The sequence below is a fragment of the Galeopterus variegatus genome, unplaced genomic scaffold, assembly GCF_000696425.1.
Source record: "Galeopterus variegatus unplaced genomic scaffold, G_variegatus-3.0.2 Scaffold161703, whole genome shotgun sequence".
Classification (NCBI taxonomy): domain Eukaryota; kingdom Metazoa; phylum Chordata; class Mammalia; order Dermoptera; family Cynocephalidae; genus Galeopterus; species Galeopterus variegatus.
Genome location: NW_007887814.1, coordinates 1 through 540, shown reverse-complemented (window position 1 = coordinate 540; position 540 = coordinate 1). Strand labels below are relative to the sequence as shown.

Sequence of the window (540 nt, the reverse complement as noted above, 5' to 3'; positions counted from 1 at the left end):
CCCTCCCCTATAGATGATACTTCCGTAAAAGTTCAGATTGCCAAGGATGCTTTCTCTCGGGGAACCGATCTGGAATTTTGATCTTTAGGAAATCCTGGATGCATTTCTCCAGCTCCTCCTCAATTGACAGCTTTTCCTTAACAGCTTTTTTTTTGCTGCTCATGTTCGACTCCCTGGAGCCCGAAGTCAGAGTCCGGAGTAGGTCACTCTTCCGCCGCATCTCTGACTGTTGGATCAGCTGGACTGGGCCCTTCTTGATGGGACGATCCAGAGTCTGGATGTTGGTCTGGCGTGTCACGGGCCCACAGATGACCGTCTCTTGGGGAGAGCTGGCCTCAGACTGGCTGTCGCAGCTGGAGGTAGAGAGGTCGTTGCATGACGTGCCACTCTCCCCTCCTTTGTCACCTTTGCCGTTCTTGCAGCAGCAGTCACAGTGGGAAGATGACCACCTGGAAGGTTCACCTGCAAGGGAAGCACAGGACCCAAGGGATTAATGCTGGCCAGCTCGGCTTGCAGTAGCAGCATAGCACCGGAACACAC

At 53.9% G+C, this 540-nt stretch overlaps 1 protein-coding gene across 1 annotated transcript; it reads right to left on the bottom strand.

Annotated features, from left to right (window-relative positions):
* Positions 1 to 6: 6 nt before the first annotated feature.
* LOC103584878 (BTB/POZ domain-containing protein KCTD16) lies at positions 7 to 462 on the bottom strand (the record flags this gene model as incomplete). The annotated part of the gene is made up of 1 exon (XM_008565699.1): positions 7 to 462. A coding segment is annotated over one exon (455 nt), but the record flags the coding sequence as incomplete, so codon positions are not given.
* Positions 463 to 540: the final 78 nt, after the last annotated feature.